Genomic DNA, 2,845 nt, shown 5'->3' with positions numbered 1-2,845 from the left:
GTGTACATAAATGATATAATGGTGCCACTGACCTTGGCTATAAATAGCTTTAATGGGATGTCAGGTTGTCAGCAAAGTAATCAGATATAAGATGAAAAATTGGGTTAGATTACTTAAGGGAATATACTCTGGTCTTTTCCTCTACCTTTTACACACACTCCTCTCTCCACCACTTCAGCTTTCCCTCTTTGCTTTAGTCTACTTATATTGTTACTGTCTTCCTGTTGTTCAGCATTGTTTTATCTTGGGGAAGAACCAAAGAGCAAGTAAATAATAGTTCTTTACTGATAATGCAATGTCTTTTATAATTATCTTTTTATTTATATATTTTGATTAGCATATTATTTTGGATTCAGGAAGTAATATATAGGGTAATATATTGTCCCTTTACAATATCCTCTTTGTATTTTCAGATGTTCCTGTTTGGTCCAAGTTAGAGACAGGCCGAATACCTCAACCTCCAGAACTCTTCCAGATTATTGATAATCATGTGAGATTTAACCAAAATTCAAATTCCTGGAGTGATAACATCTAACTCTGTGGTAGGTAAATGATAATGAGTCTCTGGAATGGACTTTGAAGTGATGTACATGTAGATATTGATTGCAATTTTGGTACTAGAATGTGCATACCCTAAAGAGGTAGATTTGTTTAAAATGTGTTTTGTGTTTTTCAGTTTCTAAGAAGTGGAGAGGGATTTACACCGAAAGCCTTGGATCTCTTAGTCTCTGTATATTAGTCAAGTCATCAGTAATACAAAAAGACTGTGTTGTAACATGTCCCCCCTTTTTCTTTTTGTATCCAAGGCTGGGGTTTTGGGCCACAGTGGTTGTAGCTTCCTGTCAATATGTGTACCTTACGAGATGAAGACATTATAAAGCTATAGCATGAAGGACGGCAGTGTCGCCTGTGCTGCCTGGACCTTCACATGCAATTGTATCCAAATGGCTTGAAAATTGCCCGAGTCTTCCATTACTGCTTGTCTCTCCTGATTATGAAGGTTCGAGTCGAAACCACACTTGTGGGGACTCGAGCCGGATGTCCCTTTTGCCTGCAGGAAAAACTAGTAGTAGGTTAGGCTGTGCGGTGGTTTGGCAAGCGTTTGGGTTATCATCCTGGTGTGCCATTTAGAGTGTTATCTTTAGGATTTTCCCTTTATCGATTTCATTTAATGTTCTTATTCTTAATTGAAAAACCTGTGCAATAGAAGTATTGCTCCTTGTGCAATAAGGATAACATTGATTACATTTTTCTTTTTATTTGAAATTAAGATACCAAAATAGGCTAGAACATTTCTAAGTGGCACAATTTTATACTCTTTGTGTGAGAATAAGTGTTTTAATGTCATATAATGTACTATATATATGAGGAATGAATATAGATATTTTTAGGGGGGTAGGGAGTGTAATGTAATGCAAAAGAAAAAAACCCTCAGTGTGTATGTGTGCATTTATGGGTGATTGTAATGAATGTAGTTGTATACTGTGACTTAATTACACAAATTTTAGTTTGATGATATATATTGACATGGGTGAAAGGTGCAGAAACCAGTTCATGTCATCTAGTTCATCTTTGACTCTGAAAACATTCCTGCGTGTTAAGTTTGTGGTCACAGAACGTTTGATTTAAAGACAAACAAATATGAAACCTTAAAAGAAACCGTGCATTGAATCGGGTTACTTGTGTCCCTGTAAACCTCGGAATTCTTGCATCAGCGTGAATAAAGAAGAAGTTGATAAAATGCGATTTTATTTTACCTCATGGGTTGTTTTGCCCCATTATTACGCAAGGGCACAAGCCTATGGTGACTGATCGATGAATTGTAAAATATTGGGTGAAGGTCATGTGTTTTAATTTTCTAATAATTTACTTTCAGTATATTAGCAAAGGTGGCCTCACACTACATGAAGGGAATTGTATCATTATTCTAAAGTATGAAAGGATCTGTGAAATAAGCTTTATGATTATTTATTTCCATATGGTATAAAGGCAAAAGATATTAATATTCATATCCACAGTGTATTGGCTTGAAATTTGCCTGGATGTAGAGATGTGAAATAAAGTCGGTTTGATTTAAAATTTATGATGTGATTTTCTCAGTTGGGTAAATACATATATTTTTTTAACTAATGAAAATATTTAACTCTTAACTGGGCACCACTTGAAATCACATTGATGAGTAAAAATGATCATATAAATAAGGCATAATTTTTCCTGGCCTTTTTTTTTATTATTGCAGTTTGTTGAAGTGAGCGAATTCTGATACCCTCTGGATATTGCATAAAAATATTTACCCCAAAATAATCACTTTGGCTAATTTCCTGAGGTCATATTTGACATTTTCAAGTAAATTGGCCCATACAAAATGGCTAACTGAGACAGGAAAATTTGGAAAAAAACGCAACTGAAAACCCTTATAGATTCTAATTTGAACATCTGTAAATGAAAGAAGTTGGGGGGAAAAAAAATCCTCGCATAAGAATGAAAACAAAAAATCACCAATTTCTGTGCAATATAACAAGAATAAGGAATTTATCTCTCTTGGTAGTAAAGAAGATATTTATTTCTAGTATGGTAAACGGTATGATCCAAGACCTCGTAAAAAAAATGATGCAAGTATGCTCAATAGGACTCAAGTTTTTTTCGGGCATTCTAAGTATAGGGTTAAGCAGGACCAAGTTTTCTTGAAGAGGATCATAATCAAGATCAAAGGAGGGGGGGAGGGGGGGGGTAATTCTCTTTAAAAGGCTCTTTGTGTTTTGTGGATGAGATGCAACAGTTAAAGGAATAATCAAAAGATTACTAAATGAATCTTTCCTCCTCTTTCTCCCTCCTTTTCTTTCTT

The 2,845-nt window shown here is 34.8% G+C and overlaps 1 protein-coding gene across 1 annotated transcript in view; it reads left to right on the top strand.

Moving 5' to 3' along the window:
• The window catches only part of LOC119587061 (thioredoxin reductase-like selenoprotein T homolog CG3887), a 6,670-nt gene extending 5,914 nt beyond the window's left edge, over positions 1 to 756 (top strand). The window contains 2 exon segments of the mRNA XM_037935809.1: positions 414 to 542; positions 677 to 756. Coding sequence (XP_037791737.1) covers positions 414 to 535 — 122 coding nt within the window. The 3' untranslated portion in view covers positions 536 to 542; positions 677 to 756.
• The last annotated feature ends 2,089 nt before the right edge of the window (positions 757 to 2,845 follow it).

The sequence above is a fragment of the Penaeus monodon genome, chromosome 22 (genome assembly GCF_015228065.2).
Source record: "Penaeus monodon isolate SGIC_2016 chromosome 22, NSTDA_Pmon_1, whole genome shotgun sequence".
In the NCBI taxonomy this organism is placed as follows: Eukaryota; Metazoa; Arthropoda; class Malacostraca; order Decapoda; family Penaeidae; genus Penaeus; species Penaeus monodon.
Note: the sequence above shows the minus strand (reverse complement) of the source record. Positions and strands in the feature narration are given on the sequence as shown.